The 21,797-nt window shown below is 41.1% G+C and overlaps 2 protein-coding genes across 4 annotated transcripts in view; one reads left to right on the top strand and one right to left on the bottom strand.

Annotated features, from left to right (window-relative positions):
- Positions 1-21,797, bottom strand: part of RTF2 (replication termination factor 2) — a 399,848-nt gene that overhangs the window by 213,629 nt on the left and 164,422 nt on the right. The gene's annotated exons all lie outside the window — the stretch shown is intronic.
- The window catches only part of LOC146812269 (putative beta-1,3-galactosyl-O-glycosyl-glycoprotein beta-1,6-N-acetylglucosaminyltransferase 7), a 68,635-nt gene that overhangs the window by 20,643 nt on the left and 26,195 nt on the right, over positions 1-21,797 (top strand). For all 3 annotated transcript variants that reach the window (XM_085619274.1, XM_085619272.1, XM_085619273.1), the window contains exons 2-3: positions 11,623-12,662; positions 15,383-15,478. In XM_085619274.1, the coding sequence (XP_085475400.1) occupies positions 11,678-12,662; positions 15,383-15,478 (1,081 nt within the window). In that variant the 5' untranslated portion in view covers positions 11,623-11,677. The remainder of the gene's footprint in view (positions 1-11,622; positions 12,663-15,382; positions 15,479-21,797) is intronic.

Genomic DNA, 21,797 nt, shown 5'->3' with positions numbered 1-21,797 from the left:
TTAAGCAGTTAGGCGGCCAAATGAATAAAGTCATTTAAAATTACATCAGTGAATCTGGAGTTCGTTTTCATACCTTTCCCGATCTGTATTACAGGATGCTAAATGTATTATATATACACACAGTAGATCAACACAGAAATCTCAATACACAACACAAAGTAAACATTTACAGCTCTGATCCTTAGTTGAAGCAAGTTAGGTTTTCAAACCATATACTAATATCCTTCATCATGGAGCATTGAATAAGTGTAAGGCGATTCAGGTCGTTTACAGGTACGGTGATCAAATGTCCCAGTTTTGCCTGGATGATGCCAGTTTTTTACCATCTGACAGAGTCAGTCGACTAAGCTCCGGAGGAGGCATGTTTAGACAGATTTCAGGGCAGAATTAGTTAGGGGCCCTTAGCAGAAACAAGTTTAATAAAGACAGATGATAGTGTATGTGTGTAAATGCTGCATTGAATTCCACTTAGTACCTCACTGAGTGCTGTCAATTAAGTAATTGGATGCAAATTTGTAGTACTTCTGTGTTTGGGAAATGTCCCGAATTTTTTTTCCAAAACCCGGCCACTCTATATATAGGTGAATAGTAATGCACTTGGAAGACTCGCTTCTGTCTTGCGATATCCCTTTTTACACAAGATGCAAGCGTGTTTTGTTTCTCAAACATCATACTACTATACGATTCTATTATACTCCGATTTAAAGAGAGAATGGTAATCCGTAGGCATACCAGCGCTGGTTGAGATGTGGTGCGACCCTATGGCACGAGTTACTCAGCAAGGATTAGATCTTAAATAGACACATGAGTTCTAGGAAGGACATCAGATTGTCTATTGTCCACTGGGGAGAAGGGGGTCGGGGGGGAGAATTCCACAGTTTGGCAACATTGAGGCCAAAGGACCATCCACCACTTCTGATAGGAGGAATAGTGGCCAGGTGTGTGTTAGTTGATTTAAGTTCCCTATTTGGGGGAATAGGGGGTGACAAGCTGGCAAGAGATAAGAAGTCCTTGTAAACGTAAAGCTCTATAAACAATGGGCAAAGCCTTGAATTCAATTGTTTGGGCCACTGGGAGCCAATGAACGTCTGACAGACCTTGTCTGACTGAGGTGTGTCTGGGGATCCCTAGCAACGCACATGCAGCAGCATTTTGCACAACCTGCAATTTACGGATGACTGCCTTGGGGGCACCCAAGTAGACAGAGTTGCCATAGATGAGGCGGGAGAGGATAAGTGCCGGGACTACCAACCTCCTTGAGATCTGAGGGAGCAGATGAAGTATCTTGCTGAACAAATGCTGGATTCTGAAGCAGCTGTCTGACAGTTTAGTGGACTGCGTTTCCATTGAAAGGGATTCATCTAACCATACCCCCAGACTTTTTATGACAGTTTTGGGCGCAGAAGATGGGCCAAGGCGATCCGGCCAACCCAAAGGCCATTATGGAGATGGATTGCTCCAAAGTATCATCAGTTCAGTCTTCTCTCCGTTCAGCTTAAGACATGATCTGTTCACCCAGCTGCCAACTAGCTCCAGACATGGTTCCACAATAGGAGCTGTGAGATACAGGTCCGGGGTGAGTGAGAATACTTGCTGGGTATCATCCGCATAAGAGACTAAGGAGATTACAAAGGGTGTTACGAGGTCTGCCAAGGGTTGCTCGTGAAGATTGAAAAGTGTGGAACTTGTTGAAAACCTGGAAGGATCTGTCCTACAGAAAGGAGCTGAGCCTGTGCTAAAATTGTCCCTAGCATTAAAGAGGGCAAGCAGACATTTTGCAAAGCTCCAGACACGATAACAGGAGAATCAATTAAGGTAAATGAAAATGGTCTCTTAGGAGTTTACAATTTAATGCATACCCCATATTACAAACTGCAATCTTTGTAAAAAAATAAATAAAAAAAAATGGAGAAGAGGTAACTTAGTAAGAGAAAGGGAGTTTTGGGTATTATATTGAGAGAAAACTGCAATTGTCTATACACTAGTAGTTAATTATTTTCTACTAACATTCACTGTGCCTCTATGCACCGGATACTCTGCCATGAATTAAGGACTTATTAGACTGGGAAAGTCATTTCACAGAAATTTGCTCTGCCTTCTACACATATGCAATCTTTAAACGATCAGCACAGAGAAGGGTTTATTTCTGGGTTAGAAACCTAGCGTACATTCTTTTTCAAATCAATAGATGCAATTTTGCCCTCTGATGCTCACCACCCAATAGCATTATAAAAAGTTGAGCATTACACCAAACTAGCATCTACATATGCCACATTACCACTCTAAGAACACGGAACTGACAGGAACAGCCCTTGTTTTCTCCACTGAATATTTCAAATTAGTTAAGCAAATATGTAATGTGTGAACCACATCTGTTGCAATTCTGTCAGCAAGTTTTGAGGGTCAGCTCCTACAACAGGTTATGCATATAGTAACTAATTCACTATAGTTTTAAACAAGAAAGAGGGGCTCAATATTTACCAAAAGGAAATAGAGCACCAAATGACTGTAAAGTAAAAAGATTTGTTTCCCTTTTGGATAAGATACTCATCAACTCATTCAATCACTCTATTCAATCAGAATCCCAATATCGGGTTTATACAACTCACTCCCTCTGATGGAACACTTACACACAAAGAGCGCCAATTGTATCAGAACAAACTATTTATTTGCATCAAAAAATATTTTCATAAACATATAGTCAGTATAAAATATACATTTCATTTTTATAAAAGACGACGAAAATTAAAAACATTTTAGCATTTAGTACTCTAGGAGAAAAGGAGAATAAAAGACAATATACTTTGTCATATCACAGTTAATTCAGACCCTTCATGGGCAACATCGAATAAGGATTCACTTCCCTATTTCAAAGAGTTTGTATGCCCCTTCCGAATTTAACACATATACATTGCGTCGACGCGTTTCGGAGGCTTTCGCTGTTTGTAGCCTCCTTCTTCAGGACAATAACTATTTGTATCTCCTTGTCCAGAAATAGTTGCCTAATACATAAATAAATACATTTTTTTCACTTATGATGTAAATCATATTTTCTACATGCAATATTGCTCTGCCTAATCTTGCATCTCTTTCAGTACATTATGGACATCATTATTTTAACTGAACCAACAATTTACTCCTGAATGTACATACATAGCTACAGAATTTTTCAAAGCACAAGCTTTGTTTAAAGAAACGTTATTTGCATAGTAAGTGTTTCCATACATTCACACTGCACATTCTTAGCACTCTCACTTATGGTTGACAATTATAAGGAATCGCCTTTATAACATTCACTAGATAATTCCTGAGAAACTCACCTGTGCAAACGCACTAGGGTAACTTGTTTATTGGGCTGAACTCTTGAGAGAGATTTTCTCAGTGTTTCACAGTTCCCCAAGCTGTCGAGAAATATTATAATCTTTTATTTAAAATCACCCCGTTGTTTGATAATCAGGGGAATAGAACTCCCTGATTCGGAATCAGTTGTCTGATTTCCAATTTACACTTATTATTTTCATTTTTCAATATAAGTCTATGTAGTACCTCTCGGGTTATTCATAGAAGTGGACCCATAGAGTCCTATCTTGCGCACTTATTTGTCTTTAGATCACAAAGCAACTCCGTGCCGTTCGGTTTATTCCTATTAAAAAGAAAACTCGATTAAATTTAACCTCACTCACTTTAAAGGTGCAACATTTTTTATCATACCCAAGGTCATTAATAAGATTTTTATCGTTATTTGCTAATCAGAAACTCTAAAGCTTTTTGACATCGATGCTCACCTTTTAACTAAGGGGTTGCTGGCATTTAAAGTTTCTTTTACTGCTCCGGGTAAGTGTTGCTCGTGGCTGTTTCATAAAAGGGACAAGATAAAAAATGTATATGGTCTCTTTCATTCTAAAATTGTTTTTTCACTGACGCTATTTTGTATCTCGTTTTATCTTTAAACTCTAGGGTTCTGTTTCACATTTATGTCTGCTTTTCATACTACTGTTACAAAAGAAGTAATACGGCCATAAAACTCATGAAGAGGTTCTGAGTTGCATCGTGGAGCTTGTGAACTGTCGATAAGTGCTCCTAGTCCTTTGATGCCCCAAGATTGCTATTCACGCTCGCTTGATTTCAATATTATTCTAAGCCGTATAATTGACAACTTTAAGATGTATTTACGAGTGTCTGATAGCGCTAAATCCATGCCCAATCTCTCAGTTGGAGAGTTTTAAATCAGACAGTCAGCAAGCTATCGGGATACTACAAGTGTGGTCTCGCTCCGAACTAGTACACCCTTCCGGTCTTTATGTACCTTTTAAGTTAAGCAACCAACAAACTGTCAATTAAACGATAAGCTACGCATTTAGTCTCACTACATAATAGTCAAGCTTGCCTGCCGGTTTTAAACATACTTTAATGAGTCCAACGGCCAGCGTTCCCGGGCAGCTACTTCCGCGTCTGTGCGATCGCGGGCAACATCGATAACGGACTACCTTGCTAGGTCTGGTTTTTATCGTGTGTAAGCAATGGACGTCATTTTTCCGGGACCGGAACGATTACCAGTTGTACTTTCTTTGAACAAAAACTTTATTCATGACTGCCACTTGTATAATATATTTCAAAACATGATATTGTTGAATTTAAACGCAACTGGGGCTTTCATATTAAGGAATTACCAGTATTTGTTTTAAGAAAAATGCATTTGCATTTTACAAAAATGTTTTTATATATATAAAAAAACGCCAAATCATTAAGTTTAATCGACTATTTAATGGTGAACGATCGTTCACCACTTCTGCTCGCAGCTAGTCAACTGTTCTAAAAACGCCATGTACACTGATACTCAAGGTAAAGTTCTATCTTGCATCAAGACAATATGAAACTCTTAGCGCATAGTCCATATAATCGAAGATTTGAGTGATACTCTCGTTACTACTCTTGATCACTCCAATTTGCAGAGTTACAGTATTTTTTTATTTTTCTAATATAGTTGTAATTGTAACTACTTGTAAAAAGCCCCCGTGTATGACGTCTTAACGAATAAATCAACCAATTCATTACGTGACTATTCTCATCCAGTCTTCTTTAGTGTTAAGACCCTTATTGACCGTATCAAGAGTGGAAATATACCACTGTTCTCTATTTTTGCGTTTAATTTCAACATTACCGCCTCTTCTTGAGCAGCTAATCCTTTCTACAATATACCATGAAAAGTCCGTGTATTTGTGTTTGAGTTTTATAAAATGGTCAACCATAGGGGCATTGGTTTTACCTGTCATTAGTGCAGATCTGTGTTCCAACAAACGCATTCTTAGTTCTCTTCCCGTTTCACCCACGTATGCTAGGCCCCAGGGGCATAAGAGCAAGTAAATTAAGTTACTACTCCTACAATTATTGAGGGTTTTGGCAGTCATAGTGTAGTTGTTATAGGTAAGAGTTTTAGTGACGATACAGTGATCGCATATTGAGCAACTACTGCACTTATGGTTGCCGACCGCTCTGTTGCCTGTGAGTGTTGTCTGATTGTTTTGATTTACTTCTCTGTAGGTATGGACCAGGTTATGACGAATGTTATCATTACGTCTGAAGGCAAAAATTGGTTTGGGGATTTTGCCTGATTTGCCATCATTCAAAATATGCCAATTCGAATGGATCACATTCTTCAGTCTATTACTAATGTTAGAAAATTGACTCACGAATACCAATTTGGAGTCTGCTTGCGATTGTGTTTTAGTGGCCTTTGGGTCTGGGTATATCATGCTTTCACGATTATAAAATCGTGCTCTTTTACAGGAGTTTTTAATTAATTTTTTAGGGTATCCTCTATCTTTTAGTTTTTCTGCCAAGTTTTCTGCGTGTTTGAGAAAATCAGCAATATTAGAGCAATTTCTCCTCAATCGTAGAAATTGTCCAAATGGGACATTATCACGCTGCGACCGAGGGTGGTAACTATTGTAATGTAAGAGTGTGTTTTTATCCGTGGATTTGGTGTACAATTCCACTCCTAATACTCCTTCCATATTTTTGATGGTGATATCAAGGAAGTTAACTCTGTTCTTGTCAAAAGCTGCTGTGAACTTGAGGTTCCCATCTCCCAAGTTTAACCAATCCATTGGTTAAACTTGGGAGATGGGAACCTCAAGTTCACAGCAGCTTTTGACAAGAACAGAGTTAACTTCCTTGATATCACCATCAAAAATATGGAAGGCGTATTAGAAGTGGAATCGTACACCAAATCCACGGATGAAAACACACTCTTACATTACAATAGTTACCACCCTCGGTCGCAGCGTGATAATGTCCCATTTGGACAATTTCTACGATTGAGGAGAAATTGCTCTAATATTGCTGATGATCTCAAACACGCAGAAAACTTGGCAGAAAAACTAAAAGATAGAGGATACCCTAACAAATTAATTAAAAACTCCTGTAAAAGAGCACGATTTTATAATCGTGAAAGCATGATATACCCAGACCCAAAGGCCACTAAAACACAATCGCAAGCAGACTCCAAATTGGTATTCGTGAGTCAATTTTCTAACATTAGTAATAGACTGAAGAATGTGATCCATTCGAATTGGCATATTTTGAATGATGGCAAATCAGGCAAAATCCCCAAACCAATTTTTGCCTTCAGACGTAATGATAACATTCGTCATAACCTGGTCCATACCTACAGAGAAGTAAATCAAAACAATCAGACAACACTCACAGGCAACAGAGCGGTCGGCAACCATAAGTGCAGTAGTTGCTCAATATGCGATCACTGTATCGTCACTAAAACTCTTACCTATAACAACTACACTATGACTGCCAAAACCCTCAATAATTGTAGGAGTAGTAACTTAATTTACTTGCTCTTATGCCCCTGCGGCCTAGCATACGTGGGTGAAATGGGAAGAGAACTAAGAATGCGTTTGTTGGAACACAGATCTGCACTAAAGACAGGTAAAACCAATGCCCCTATGGTTGACCATTTTATAAAACTCAAACACAAATACACGGACTTTTCATGGTATATTGTAGAAAGGATTAGCTGCTCAAGAAGAGGCGGTAATGTTGAAATTAAACGCAAAAATAGAGAACAGTGGTATATTTCCACTCTTGATACGGTCAATAAGGGTCTTAACACTAAAGAAGACTGGATGAGAATAGTCACGTAATGAATTGGTTGATTTATTCCTTAAGACGTCATACACGGGGGCTTTTTACAAGTAGTTACAATTACAACTATATTAGAAAAATAAAAAAATACTGTAACTCTGCAAATTGGAGTGATCAAGAGTAGTAACGAGAGTATCACTCAAATCTTCGATTATATGGACTATGCGCTAAGAGTTTCATATTGTCTTGATGCAAGATAGAACTTTACCTTGAGTATCAGTGTACATGGCGTTTTTAGAACAGTTGACTAGCTGCGAGCAGAAGTGGTGAACGATCGTTCACCATTAAATAGTCGATTAAACTTAATGATTTGGCGTTTTTTTATATATATAAAAACATTTTTGTAAAATGCAAACGCATTTTTCTTAAAACAAATAGTGGTAATTCCTTAATAAGAAAGCCCCAGTTGCGTTTAAATACAACAATATCATGTTTTGAAATATATTATACAAGTGGCAGTCATGAATAACGTTTTTGTTCAAAGAAAGTACAACTGGTAATCGTTCCGGTCCCGGAAAAATGACGTCCATTGCTTACACACAATAAAAACCAGACCTAGCAAGGTAGTCCGTTATCGATGTTGCCCGCGATCGCACAGACGCGGAAGTAGCTGCCCGGGAACGCTGGCCGTTGGACTCATTGAGGTATGTTTAAAACCAGCAGGCAAGCTTGACTATTATGTAGTGAGACCAAACGCGTAGCTTATCGTTTAATTGACAGTTTGTTGGTTGCTTAACATAAAAGGTACATAAAGACCGGAAGGGTGTACTAGTTCGGAGCGAGACCACACTTGTAGTATCCCGATAGCTTGCTGACTGTCTGATTTAAAACTCTCCAACTGAGAGATTGGGCATGGATTTAGCGCTATCAGACACTCGTAAATACATCTTAAAGTTGTCAATTATACGGCTTAGAATAATATTGAAATCAAGCGAGCGTGAATAGCAATCTTGGGCATCAAAGGACTAGGAGCACTTATCGACAGTTCACAAGCTCCACGATGCAACTCCGAACCTCTTCATGAGTTTTATGGCCGTATTACTTCTTTTGTAACAGTAGTATGAAAAGCAGACGTAAATGTGAAACAGAACCCTAGAGTTTAAAGATAAAACGAGATACAAAATAGCATCAGTGAAAAAACAATTTTAGAATGAAAGAGACCATATACATTTTTTATCTTGTCCCTTTTATGACACAGCCACGAGCAACACTTACCCGGAGCAGTAAAAGAAACTTTGAATGCCAGCAACCCCTTAGTTAAAAGGTGAGCATCGATGTCAAAAAGCTTTAGAGTTTCTGATTAGCAAATAACGATAAAAACCTTATTAATGACCATGGGTAGGATAAAAAATGTTGCACCTTTAAAGTGAGTGAGGTTAAATTTAATCGAGTTTTCTTTTTAATAGGAATAAACCGAACGGCACGGAGTTGCTTTGTGATCTAAAGACAAATAAGTGCGCAAGATAGGACTCTATGGGTCCACTTCTATGAATAACCCGAGAGGTACTACATAGACTTATATTGAAAAATTAAAAAAATTAAAATAATAAGTGTAAATTGGAAATCAGACAACTGATTCCGAATCAGGGAGTTCTATTCCCCTGATTATCAAACAACGGGGTGATTTTAAATAAAAGATTATCATATTTCTCGACAGCTTGGGGAACTGCGAAACACTGAGAAAATCTCTCTCAAGAGTTCAGCCCAATAAACAAGTTACCCTAGTGCGTTTGCACAGGTGAGTTTCTCAGGAATTATCTAGTGAATGTTATAAAGGCGATTCCTTATAATTGTCAACCATAAGTGAGAGTGCTAAGAATGTGCAGTGTGAATGGATGGAAACACTTACTATGCAAATAACGTTTCTTTAAACAAAGCTTGTGCTTTGAAAAATTCTGTAGCTATGTATGTACATTCAGGACTAAATTGTTGGTTCAGTTAAAATAATGATGTCCATAATGTACTGAAAGAGATGCAAGATTAGGCAGAGCAATATTGCATGTAGAAAATATGATTTACATCATAAGTGAAAAAAATGTTTTTATTTCTGTATTAGGCAACTATTTCTGGACAAGGAGATACAAATAGTTATTGTCCTGAAGAAGAAGGCTACAAACAGCGAAAGCCTCCGAAACGCGTCGACGCAATGTATATGTGTTAAATTCGGAAAGGGCATACAAACTCTTTGAAATAGGGAAGTGAATCCTTATTCGATGTTGCCCATGAAGGGTCTGAATTAACTGTGATATGACAAAGTATATTGTCTTTTATTCTCCTTTTCTCCTAGAGTACTAAATGCTGAAATGTTTTTAATTTTCGTCGTCTTTTATAAAAATGAAATGTATATTTTATACTGACTATATGTTTATGAAAATATTTTTTGATGCAAATAAATAGTTTGCTCGGATACAATTGGCGCTCTTTGTGTGTAAGTGTTCCATCAGAGGGAGTGAGTTGTATAAACCTGATATTGGGATTCTGATTGAATAGAGTGATTGAATGAGTTGATGAGTATCTTATCCAAAAGGGAAAAAAATCTTTTTACTTTACACTAATTCACTATAGCCAGTCTCTCTGGAGTGTCGTCTAGCCACATCCTTAGGAAGAACGCATTACATTTATTTTCAAGGGGTCAAAAAGTTGACAAAATAACTTTAGACTATGTTGAATGAACATTAGTTGACCATTAACAGACAGCCTCCGTTGTGCCAAGCTAAACATGCCAAAGCCATGCCTTTGTTATTACTGCAGCTATAGGCTGTTCAGTTGTTGTTTTTTTACACATGTCGCACTAGAGCATCGCTTAGTCACAAACCTTTACACCGTTATCTTTCTGGAATTGTATATTCCGGTTGTATATTTGCTGTATCATGGTCTGAAATCAGCACAGATACTAACTGATTTCCTGGGTTAGACATCATTCATCTTCTAACCTACATTTCATGGATTTCTTTAATAAAATAAATCCTTATGAATGTCCTTTCATTATAGTTTCAAGTACCCCATCAAGTCATTAAGTGGAAGTACTCATCAACAATCTCCGCTATCAGGAAAGCCTTGCCTGGCTGTCAAGCTACTCAGTCTTGAATTAGATCAGTGACGACACTCTTCCCGACCAACACTTATTTTCTTGGAGGAATTACGCCTTAAATGCATAGCATATACATGCTGCAGTCTTATGCATCCTAGCGGTCTAACAGCGTAGGTAAAACAGACAAGAAGTTTTCCAGGATCTTTAAAGGAACACTGAAAATGGAACTGAAACTTTGTAAACAGGCACATATTGAGTGAAGGTAAGTAAATTGGATACTTGGACAACATGGATAATATTGGGCTTTGATCACAGTTTGGTGATTTGAATTCATTGAGTCATGCAGTCAACCGAATTCAGGCCATAGAAAATGTCAATACATGTAAGATATTCTTCTCTCACTTTATTATCAGTTTCTTGCACCATCAATTTCTAATATTAATTATTCACCTTTATCCTTACAATCCTATTTCTCCCTCACTTGTACGGTCACTTTTTTGCTGTTGGTACAAATTGTATATTTGCTGTGGCTAAGTTTAAGTTGAGCAGTTGTGGCAATTGTAGAACTAACCCCTTTCTGGGTCAGTCCTTGATATATTCAAAGGTGCGTCTCCATTCAGCTACAAGAAGTACTGCTGCAAATCAATGCGTAGAATCCATTAAATCCAAATTGTGGACAGCACACTATCCAACAAGAAAGTTTTGGTGTGAATGCAATAGTCTGGTTAAATTGTTTCTTAATGCTTTATTTAAAAATGAACATCAAACTATAATAGCCAACATGCTTCCTTCCAAAGACATAAGGAACTTCTACAGGGCAATTAAAGCCTGCACAGCAATCCATTCAAAATGAATAGACCATCACTTAAACTGCACCTTACTGGGCACACAAGCCATGACTATACTTTTATGTTATTACACATGATGCAATGTTGGTGACAAAATACGAATCATGAGAATACTGATTGCTATTCAGACTTGAATCGTCCTGAAGAAGTCTTTGGAACGAAATACGTTGGTTGTTATGTTGTGATGTTTAAATGTAAATGAAGAATAAAGGAAGACTTTAACCAGACTATTGAATTTACATCATTACAATTTGTTGTGGGTAACATGGTATTCCAACTTACCTTGGCTTTGTCTATCAGTTTCTTTAGTGCCAACTTTATTTTTTGATTTTCATCCATTTTCCTGTTTACTCAGCACAATATACTACATGTAGTACATGAATAGCTTTATTTTCAAAACTCAAACCCTTTGATGAAAAAGCAAATAACAAAAATCTTACATAAATAGAATAATGTTTAGCACCGCCTGTAGTTTCAGTACTGAAATGTTAAGTTGAAACAGTATGCCATAGTACAATTTTAGGAACAAGTCATGGAAGCCTCACTGTAGTCGATTTAATGTAATGCATTTCTGAATTCCTACAGGTTTAACTATCCCACCACTAAAATATGACTCTAAAGAAGATATCAAGGGCAGAAAATGAGCCAGCTGAATGCAGCCAAGTCAGGGTTTGTACTCTGCATCGGAATTTGCATTTTCATCTTCTCTGTAATGTATATGAAGTATTCTGTTTCCAAGGACCCAAATGAACAGAAATTTATCCCGGAATTGGTAGAATGTGGCTTTTACCCAGAAGAACTTTGCTCAGCTCTTTTTGAAGGGAAATCCGCTGCTATTAGGATTGCAAATTATTGTCAGGAGGCATTGCCCCCATTGTCCATACAAGGGCCCTCCTTCTTGCAGAATTCGGTGAACTGCTCCAAATTCATCCAAGAACAGCATTTCATTACAAGTCCACTGTCTGCTGAAGAAGCCGATTTCCCCCTGGCTTACATTATCACTATACACAAAGAGTTGCACATGTTTGTCAAGCTCATAAGAGCCATTTATGCACCTCAGAATGTATACTGCATACATGTGGATGAGAAATCCCCTAGTGTCTACAAAAGTAGTGTACAGAACCTGGTCGGGTGCTTCAGAAATGTTTTCTTGGCATCAAAGAGAGAGAACGTTGTTTATGCTGGATTTTCCAGGTTGCAGGCGGATATAAACTGCATGAAAGACCTTGTAGACTCTCAAAGTAAATGGATCTACGTAATCAATCTCTGTGGGCAGGACTACCCACTCAAAACCAACAGGGAAATTATTACATATCTCAAAAGTAAGTGGAAGGGAAGAAACGTAACTCCAGGAGTAATTCAACCAGAGCACATGAAACACAGGACACTTGTTAGCTACAAGGAGTTTGTCAATGTTGGAGTTTCTTATGTTTATCCAACGGCAAAGAAGAAGAATCCACCTCCGCACAATATCACTTTGTATTTTGGAACTGCATACTACATGTTGACAAGGGAATTTGTTCATTTTATACTGATAGATCAGCGTGCTACAGATTTACTAGAGTGGTCAAAGGACACATACAGCCCAGATGAACACTACTGGATCACACTGAATCGTTTGCCAGGTAAGGAAATGAAAAGATGTAGGTTTGAATTATTCTGTCAGCTGTTAAAGATATGATACAGCACATTAATTTATCAATTATAAGATACAATTTAGGACTTTGAGCGAGGCCATACAAAAGAGACAGTGCTTGTGATAGTGGGATGACTTGGTGCTGATTAGGCACCCCAGTATACTCATCATGAAGAGGGATCTGCTGTGTTTGATCCGGTGAACCATCACTAACTACTGCAGTGGTCAGGTTCAAGTAAATGCATCTCACACCTTGTGGTTTAGTGGTTCAAATCATGCCTGCACTGTAGGCATCATCAATTAAATTGGGCCCTTTCATCTCCCTCGATTGATACCTGAAAGTCAGTACACAGGAGAAGTCTTCCCTGTTCACCACAGATGTTGGTAACATCGACATATTACTGTTCTCTATCACAAGGGAATGGGGATTTGTGAATTATGCTTATGGATTTGCTTTGTAATTTCCTTCAGTGTCATCATTCCCTCACTGACTCAATTGTTGCACTGTCTCAGTTATATAAAAATCTAGATGTGTGAGAGTTGGCTTAAGCTTACTATATCAATAACTGAGGGTAGAGTCTCTAGAGCGTCCAACTATTCCTCCTGCAGCCAGAAAGTTCTTCTTACCCCTTGTTTCGAGTAACTAATAAAATTAGATATGTGGACCCAGCTCACACTCTAGCAGTTGTACTATGGTCATATGGGAACTAGTATTACTGCCCCTGCACTCTCACAAAAGTACCTCCCCAAAGTTAGTGCATCTGGAAAAAAGTACTTCCCTTGTGACACAATAAAAACACCACAGAATGCAGAAGGAGCTTAGTAAAAGGGCAAAACTATCACATGCGCATAAAGGCTCCTCAACAAACCTTACTACCAAACAAAAGGGCACTGGGCCAATTTTCCTTGCTTGCACTTGGGCTCAATGTACCCTTGCTAGGCCGCTTTGCGGTCACTTGAAAAGGAGTCTGCTCATACCATGCCTAGTTTCTCAAGTGAAGGGTCCCATGTCCTTATCCCACAAAAGGTGGAAAACATGCAAAAACTGGAGGAGTTGTAGTGTTTCCAAGTCTTTACTATCGAGAGTATGTAAAATATACAATGAAAATATGATGTATACACTGTCTCACACACAATTAAAGCATTCAGAATTTTTAGAGTAATTGATACTAATAAAATAATAAAATTACCAAGCTCCAAAGACAATCCCAGGAACACACGTTAGCTACACTGCATATAACAATTCCGTAACAATCTGCAGTGTAAATGTCTCACAACACAATTTGTTGTAGTTTACTCTGGCACGCGCATATTTGCCTTTGAAATAGTTGTGCATCAAGAATCAACAAAAAAAATTAATGGATGCAAAGATGCAAGATTTCAGCTTGGGACAGAGAGATGTACAAGATTTCAGGCAAAATGCAGAGAGGGGCAAGATTACTGCTGAGGACAGGAGAGGAGCAAGGTTTCAGCGGTGTTTGGTTACTGCAGTAAACCAATATGCTACTGAAAAGGAAAAGCAGGCTAAAGGAGGTAGGTGCTTCAGGTCCCAGACGGCAGTATAGACCATACATACACTGGGAGCTAACTGGTCAAGTACAGAAGGGAACAAAGGCAGAGGGATCACAGAAGAGACCCCTCTGCGAACAGCTCACTGTAAGGAATGAAGAGAGGTTCCATGGGTCTCCTTTGTGGAAAAAGTGAAAGAGGAAACAAGACAAAGGGCCAATGGAGTCTCCAAAAGAGGAAGCAAGCAGAGTAGAAGATGATGAAAGAGACATGGACAAAAGGTGTCAAACTCTTGCACAGCCCTTAACACGGCCAATAAGGGCCTCTAAAGGCCATACGTACACATCAAAAGCTGATAGATCAAGAAGAAATGCAAATGTGTGTCCATGCATCCACCTTTCTAATCCAGCGTCCAATTCTGGACACACAACATTCACTGAGCATTCTTTAAATATTTAACATCCAACACCATGGGCACTGGTGCAGCAGTCTCTTGTGATGGTGGCATTAACACTGCACAAATTATTTCGCATCTTTGCCAGCAAGGCAAGACTTCAGAAAACGAACAGTGAAATACACCGTCTTCCTCCAGCAACCCCAATCAATCAAACAAGATAGTAGATATGGCAGGCACTGCAATGCTGCCCACATAAATTATCTTATAACAACACAAGATGGTTTTATATTAACTAAAAATAATTATCACCCACCCGGAGCAGTCAAAATCTCAGTATGTGTGATTTTATTAGGCATTTGAGGTTCTTTGGAAAATAGCACATTACTGTTGATTAAAAATTTTGACAATGGTATGTAGTAGTGCTGAGCCTATGTGACAACAATAATTCCTCTTAGAAAATGTAAGATTATTCATTTTAATTACTGAGCATAATGCAGTCCCTCTCCCACACAATTTGCAAAATTTAAACTATACGTTTAAACCACGGGCAATATGTATCCAGATTTACCTCGAACTGGGTTTGTGGTAATATTGTGATCTCTGAGACCTGGTGTAGTTCTCTTGCAGGGATTTCAACTAGTAATGTGTGGAACTTAAATATACATGATCTTTGCCCCCAAATGGCTCCTTTCCGGAAAGATAAGGAACCATACCTTCCGAATTGAGGGAACGCACATATCATTTTCACTGGTGGATTAAAACTGTTAAAACTTGACCCCTTTCACAAGTGTTTTCTTTTCTAGATGCTCCAGGTGCGACTCCAGATGCTGAGTGGGAAGGAAATATACGAGCTATAAAATGGAGGGAGCACGAAGGTACTTCGCATGATGGCTGCAAAGGTAACTGATTTACTCAAAATATATGTTTGTTGTGAATGTTATGTTTTTAGGTCCAGCCTAGGCAGTGCATGCGCTTTCTGGAAGACCTGCTGTAATCACTAAAGGAGTGTAATTCCGCCTGCTGCTTGCCATTGGTTCAATCCCACGCCGCTCTTCTTTGCTAGCAGCTCATTGGTTGGTGCTCCCCATACATCACTTCCATTTCTCCCTCGGCAGCACCGACCAACAACAGTGTCCTTACCCTGTAAAGTGTTTGTGTGTTCATTTGGGGTCTTCTTGTTTTTTTTGCCTTGGCTCATGTTTATTGTGAACCGCTTTTCACAGATGGGAATGTGTGGCTACATACGTGCCTTCATCTAAACTGTCATACTAGAAGCTGGTTCCCGACATGCAGCTGTTTACGTGTTTGTCGCTTTTTAGGTCTCACCTAGAGCTCAGCGTGCATGCGCTGCTCTAGGAGAGACCTCTTGGAATCACTTCAGCTTTTCAGCAAACTCTTGCGTGTAGAGTTTGCTGAAAAGCTGACGTGATTGACCATTGCGTGTGGCTTTCAAAAATTGAATGCCCACAATTGTTAAAAGGTGGGAGCATGACCCACCTTCCCAAGGAAATGTTTCCTCCCACGGCCTACACCTGTCGGGAACGAGCAGCGGCCAGGAAGGTGCCATCTATTCTGGGTCAGATTTCAAATGTCGCTTTTAGTTTCGCGGGCGCACTTCTTTACATTGCTTTTAGCCCAACCCGTGTTTTGGAAATGTTCTCTTTGTGCCATTACAGAATAATACAATGATTCCCTGGCACGCACTAGTATGCCCTTCTTCCAGGGCACTGGATGTGTGTTCAAATAGTTACGCAGTCAAAGAGGAAGGGTGCAGACACCGTGCACATTCAGTCTGTGGCTTCTCGGTTGCGGCTGAAGACAAAGCGTCAGTTCTGGGCCACTCCTAGGAGTGGGCATGTGGCAGAATGTACAGGCATGTGTTGGTGGGCGTGTAGTAAACCTACAGGAGCCTCTAGGCCTGCATAGAATCACTGAGGTCATACCCATGGCCTGGCTAAACACAAACAAGCCCGCAAGTGGAGGGCTCGAGGCACCGGCATGTGTTACCCCTGTATGTATGGAAGAAGCACGTCTACCGTGCGTGAGCAAAGGCTGCTGAGCCCAGAGAGGCAACCTGGAGCTTCCTTCAGACGCACAGCAGAAGCACGCAAGCTGCACTGTCATCCGTCAACAATGCAAGCGCCGCGGACACCCGCCTACAGCGCAAGCTTCACTGCCCTCACCTACAACATGAGCTACGCTGCCATCTGTCAGCAGTGAGAGCTTCACTGCCACCCCCCACCTACAGCGCAAGATTCACCCGGAAACAGCGCAACCTCCGCTGCCACCCGCCTCCAGCGCACACTTCACTGCCACCCACCTACAACACGAGCTCTGCTGCCATCCGTCAGCAGTGAGGGCTTCACTGCCACCCGCCTACAGCTCAAGATGCAACGGGAAACAGCGCAAGCTTCGCTGCCACCCGCCTCCAGTGCAAGCTTCACTGCCACCCGCCTACTGCTAAAGCTCAACTTCCACCCGCCAAAAGTGCACGCTTCACTGCTGCCCGCCAAAAGTGCACGCTTCCTTCAAGGGCAGGACACATACAGCACAGGACAGGCAGCAGCAACTGTGCAGGCTTCTCTGCTGCACGCCACCACTGTCGTGCAAGAACAACAGTGCAAAAACACAATCAAGATGGCCACATATTTGTATGTACCGTGGTGAGTCATATTCCACAACTACAGACGGCTGGTCTGCACAAAGAAAGCTTTTATTCAAGGACACGCTGAAGGGCAAAGCGTCAAAATATTTCAGATCATAAATAATCTGGGGCTCAATATTGACCATTTTCTTGGGCACAGAGGTGGGCATATTATGTGGCACGGAGACGGTGACTTTCTAAGCTCAATTACGACATATTTTCCGGCACAGTGATTGTTACAGTCAGGGGCACCTTGGCTAGATTATGCAGGGCATTAACATGGCAACCCAGAGGGCAACATCTACAAGTCAAGACTCGCTAAAGTAAACGGAAATACTCATGCGTTTACATTACTGCTGTGATGCGATGGCCATATGTGTAAAGATGTAAATGTCATCTTTGAAAGCAGGTCATCGACATGGTGCATCATGGGAAAACAGCTAATCCCTCAGATTTATTTAGCATATGTGAAGTGAGAAAGCAAGAAAACACCATCTTCTCCGTTATTGACGTTGGTTTCATAAAATCTAAATCCTGCTGTTGGAAAAAAAAAAGATGAAAATGTCAGCATCAGCGGAGTATGGTAAAAAGCTCTCCTTAATTTTGAGAATATGTCTTCTTAGACAACATGAGGGTGCGTCTGGCATGAACTAGTGGGCAGACAACCCCCGTCGCTAAGCCTTGTAAGGGAATTACACATAGACCACAGAGGCTGGTGTTTATGCCTAGGAAAGTGGTTTTCAGTGGCTGAAAATAACCTCTGGAGCGAGGCATGTGGGGTAAATACACGTAAGAGGCAGAGTTCAAATTGTCAGCAGAGGCCATTTAAATGGCTCAACTGAGGCACCTGCATGGCTCTCGTTGGACAATTAAAAGGCTCTCAGGGAAAACTGACGTGTTACACATGGATACAAGTGAACAGCTGATCTCGAGATGGGGACAGGAGTGCACGAGCTCTACCAGTGGCAGAGAGGTACCCTTCTATGTAGGGCACAAGTCCTATAAAAAGAAGTGGTGGGGACTAACCTAATTAATCAGTATGCTAGAGGCATCACAGCGCGTGATATTGCAGCACGTGACATCACAGAGCGTGACATCACAGGAAGTAACATCACAAGAAGTGACATCAGATCTTAAGCCCTCACATATATGTTTAGCAGGTCTATCATGAGTACATTTGAGCACATTTCATGTATACTTGCAAACCCTCCTGATTTAGGCAGAAGATGCACACTTTTGTAAGATTCACATAAACCAATGTTTTGCCTTTTGTCAGCGTAAAGCTTCCTCTACCCATAGTGCTTTAAAAGCAAAAATAGCAATATTTAAATTATTGCAACGCCTCCTCAGGGGTAGTATGCGCTATATAAATGCTATTTATTTTGTGAAAACACTGGGAAACACCAACACATCTGACAAGCTTATGTGAATTGTGGTGGGAGAAGAAATAGGCCGAGGAACATGTACGTGGGCGGGCAGAAGTTCGCGCAGAAGTTAGCTATAACCAAGAACTTCTCCTATCTTGGTATTGTGTTTAATCAAAGCAACTCATGGGCACAAGCAATACAAACAAAAAGGATGCCCTTTGCAAAGACAACAGCTGCCCTTTCCTCCTTTTCCAAGAAACTAGGCAGGAAGCCCCCATCAGAGCTTATCCAAATTGATAAGGCCAAATGTACCACAACGGTAATATACGGGGCGGGAGTGTGGGATTTTTCTACTGCTCAGCCAATTCAAGTAGTGGAAATGAATATGCTACTTACCAGTATGCATCTGTTCTTGGCATGTAGAGCTGCAGATCTACACACTTGTGCATAGATCGCCATCTGGTGTTGGGCCCGGATGTTTGCAGTTTGTTTTTCCTCTTGGAAAGTCTTTGGAAGTCACGAGGTCGGTGTCTCCTCCTTTGGATCGTATTGCGCATGAGCTTCGGCTCCATCCTCAGATTGTTTTTCGCCAGCAGGGAAAGATGGAGCGTAGTAATAACAGTGAAGATGCCCATGTGTGTGTTATCTAAATAAGATAAACTGGAACAGATACAGGTAGCTGGGGAGGCGGGTGTAGATCTGCATCTCTACATGCCAAGAACAGATGCATACTGGTAAGTAGCATATTCGTTCGAGGCATATGAGAGGCAGATTACACACTTCTGCTTAGATTATATAGCAGTACCCACCGTTAGCGGCGACCACCCGTATCTGTTGCAGTGATTTGAAATAATGTTTTGAGTACAGCCTGGCCCACACTAGCTTGTTGCTTAGTTTGCACACAATAGTGTTTGGTGAAAGTGTGCGGTGTTGACCATGTAGCTGCTTTGCAGATATCACCTAATGGGATGTTTCCTAGAAAAGCCATTGAAGCCCCTATTTTACATGTGGAATGGGCTTTAGGGGGAACGAATAGCGTTCGTTTTGCTTTATGGTAGCAAATCTGAATGCATTTGACAATCCACCTAACTATCCCGACTTGGAGATGGGGTTGCCCTTGTGTGGTGGAGAGAAAGAGACAAACAGTTGTTTGGTCTTACGGAAAGGTTGTGTTCTCTCGATGTAGTAGTGTAAGGCTTGTTTGACATCTAGTGTGTGTAGAGCTCTTTCTGCAACAGTTTGTGGTTGCGAGAAGAATACTGGTAGTTCTACAGATTGGTTTAGGTGAAAAGGAGAAATGACTTTAGGGAGGAATTTTGGGTTGGTACGGAGAACAACTTTGTTATGGTGCATTTGCAGAAATGGTTCTTGAATGGTAAATGCTTGTATCTCACTGACCCTTCTGAGGGAAGTGATGGCTACGAGAAAAGCGGTTTTCCAGGTTAAAAATTGAAGTTCACATTTGTGCAACGGTTTGAAGGGAGGCCCCATTAGTCTGGTGAGAACGATATTTAGGTTCCACACAGGTGAGGGTGGCACTCTGGGGGGAATTATTCTTTTAAGGCCTTCCATGAAGGCTTTAATGGCAGGTACTCCAAAGAGTGATAGATGTTGCCTGTTTTGTAGATAAGTTGCTATAGCTGCGAGGTGTAGTCGAATGGACGTATAGGCTAGATTACACCTTTGTAGGTGGAGTAAGTAGCCTATGATGTGTTGAATGGAGACATCTAGGGGATTGATGGTGTTGTTGTGACAATAGACAACAAAATGTTTCCACTTGGCGGCGTAGCACGCTCTAGTGGTGGGTCGTCTAGCTTCCTTGATGACGTTCATACAGTCAGGGGGAAGATTTAAATAACCGGATTCTAGGACTTCAGGAGCCAGATCGCAAGGTTGAGCTGAGCTGGGTCCGAGTGTCTGATCTCTCCATGGTTCTGGGTTAAGAGGTGTGGAGAGAGGCGTAATTTTTGGTGCGGTAGTACAGATAGTTCCAGCAGTGTGGTGTTCCAGCAGTGTGGTGTACCACGGTTGTCTGGCCCAAGTTGGAGCTACTAGGATTAGTGTGAGGGAGTGTTGCTGTAGTTTGCGCACCACTAGTGGAATGAGTGGGAGAGGCGGAAAAGCGTACGCAAATCTGCCAGACCAGTTCATCCATATCGCATTTCCTTTGGACAATGGGTGTGGATATCTGGCGGCGAAGCTTGGGCATTTGGTGTTTTCGTGGGTGGCGAAGAGGTCTATTTGTGGATGCCCCCACATCTGAAAGTACGGGTGTAGAACTTGTGGGTGGAGTTCCCACTCGTGGATTTGTTGTGTTTGTCTGCTGAGCAGATCTACGATAGTGTTTTGGACTCCTGGGACATGCTGAGCTAGGAGAAAGATTTTCTGGGGTATGGCTCATCTCCATATGCTCTGTGCTAGCTGAGAGAGCTGTGGAGAGTGTGTGCCGCCTTGTTTTTGAATATAGTACATGGCTGTCATGTTGTCTGTGCGGATTAGGACTGCCTTGCCTGAAATCTGTTTTGAAAAGATTTTAGGGCTTAGAAGATTGCTAGTAACTCCAGATGGTTGATGTGGAGTAACTTTTGTTGAGGTGTCCATGTGCCCTGCACGGTGAGATGTAACAGATGAGCTCCCCAGCCGGAGAGCGATGCGTCTGTGGTTAGTACTATCTGGGGAACCGGGTCCAGGAACGGTCCACCTGTGGAAAGGTTTGTGGCGGTCCACCACTGCAGAGAGCGATGGGTGCGACCGTCTACCAACACCAGATCTGTTAATTGACCCTGGGCCTGGTTCCATTGGCGCGCTAAGCACTCTTGGAGAGGACGCATCTGGAGTCTTGCGTGAGGTACTATGAAGATGCAAGAGGCCATCATCCCTATTAGTTGCATAAACACCCGAGCTGGAAGGGAGTGTTGTGCTATGAATTTTGCGCGTAGAGCCTGAATGCTAGCAATCCTGGCAGGATTGGGGTAGGCGAGCGCTTTTGAGGTGTCTATAGTGGCACCTAGATATTATTTTATGTGGGATGGTTGTAGATGGGACTTTTCGTGGTTTACCGTGAAGCCTAGCTGGTAAAGTAGCTGGATCGTGGTGTGTGTGTGTTGTACACACTGATTGTATGGACTGGCTTTTATCAACCAGTCGTCTAGGTATGGGAAGACATGAATGTGCTGTCTTCACAGATGTGCTGCCACCACTGCTAGG

This window comes from Triturus cristatus, chromosome 7 (genome assembly GCF_964204655.1).
Source record: "Triturus cristatus chromosome 7, aTriCri1.1, whole genome shotgun sequence".
Lineage (NCBI taxonomy): Eukaryota > Metazoa > Chordata > Amphibia > Caudata > Salamandridae > Triturus > Triturus cristatus.
Note: the sequence above shows the minus strand (reverse complement) of the source record. Positions and strands in the feature narration are given on the sequence as shown.